General features: G+C 28.5%; 1 protein-coding gene across 1 annotated transcript in view; it reads left to right on the forward strand.

Moving 5' to 3' along the window:
• Window positions 1-869: 869 nt before the first annotated feature.
• Phum_PHUM287490 (Kinesin light chain, putative) overlaps window positions 870-1,543 on the forward strand; it is a gene marked incomplete at both ends in the record, with an annotated part of 2,540 nt that continues 1,866 nt past the window's right edge. Inside the window, 2 exons of the mRNA XM_002426916.1 lie at window positions 870-1,112; window positions 1,202-1,426. Coding sequence (XP_002426961.1) covers window positions 870-1,112; window positions 1,202-1,426 — 468 coding nt within the window. The remainder of the gene's footprint in view (window positions 1,113-1,201; window positions 1,427-1,543) is intronic.

Consider the following 1,543-nt stretch of genomic DNA (forward strand, 5'->3'; position numbering starts at 1 on the left):
ACTTTAATTAACTTTATTTAATTATTAAAAGTTTATTTTTAATGACCGTTTCGTAACGTTTTTTTTTTTTTTTTTTTTTTTACGTTGAAAATTTAAATGTGACGGAGAAAGTGCGTAAAAAAATTTTTTTTTTTTTTTTTATGATTTCCATGTGTTACTTACGACGTCTTATTTTTAAATTTTTCGCATCAAAATACGTAGACGCCATTTTCTTTGTTTTGCAATCGCGCAGGTCTTTTTAATTAATTTTGGATTTTTTTTTTATATATATTTGAATTTTACATTTTTGACGAAACGATACGAAATTATAAATTTAAAAATAATAATAATAATAATGTAATTTTGCACACGTGCACACGTGTGTGTGTGTGTGTTTGTGTAGGACGATTTGTGAATAATGAATTATTATTAATGTTTTCTATCGATTGATTTTTGAGTGTTTGAGAAAATAATTATTTTATTGTATTGTTTTGTTAACAAAGGTAACGATTATCATCGTTTGTCAATGGAAATGAATTTAAAAAAAAGGAAAGGAAAAGAAAAGAAAAGAAAAGCATGCTTATCGATTACCTTTAATTTATCCTTTTTAATTTTTAATTTATTTCTTTTTATGTTTAATAACCAAAATCCTCGTGCATATTCTTTCTCTTAAAGAGAAAAAAAAAGAAAGAAATAGAAAAAGTGAATGGCCATTTACGTAGTGTAAAAAATTAATAATTTCCTTTTTTTAAAAAAAACACACGCATTCGCTTAAAAAAAAATTTAATCGCTTAATAATAAATGACACGTTAATTAAACTATGATGATGATGATGATTTATAAATACATATTTTTTAATTTAAAATTTTCGCAGGAAAAAAATCGAAAACATGGGTAAAATGACGCAAATGACTCAAGAGGAAATTATGACGAACACGAAAACCGTTCTCCAGGGTTTGGAAGCGTTAAAAAACGAACACAATGCCATTCTCACTGGATTAAATTCAAATTTGGAAGTCATACATTCGTCTGGTGGTGGTGCCAATCCGGCGGATGAAAGCGTCGTCCAAGAAAAATCTAGATTGGTACACAAAAGCGTCGACATGATCGAATGGGGCCTTGGAGAAGCACAGGTTGGTTGGTGAAGAAGAGGAAAAATGAAAAACTTTAATTAAAAACTATTTTGTATTAAAAATGAATTTTTTTTTTTATTAAAATTCAGGTTATGATGGCACTCGCTCATCATTTGCAAATTGTGGAAGCGGAAAAGGAAAAGTTGAGGACTCAAGTTCGAAGATTGTTTCAAGAAAATGCTTGGCTAAGAGATGAACTTGCCAACACTCAACAAAAATTACAATCATCCGAACAAACGGTTGCCACATTGGAAGAGCAAAAAGAGCATTTGTTGTTTATGGCATCGATAAGAAAATACGATCAAGATGTTTCCGTATGTTTTTTTTTTTTTTTTTTTTCCCTTTTCCTTTTTCCCCCGGAAAGGAAAGAGTCGATTTTTTTTAATGATATATTTTGCAATTTTTTTTTCTTTTTCTCTTAACAGCAAACT

This window comes from Pediculus humanus, genomic scaffold (assembly GCF_000006295.1).
Source record: "Pediculus humanus corporis 1103172107667 genomic scaffold, whole genome shotgun sequence".
Taxonomy (NCBI): domain Eukaryota; kingdom Metazoa; phylum Arthropoda; class Insecta; order Psocodea; family Pediculidae; genus Pediculus; species Pediculus humanus.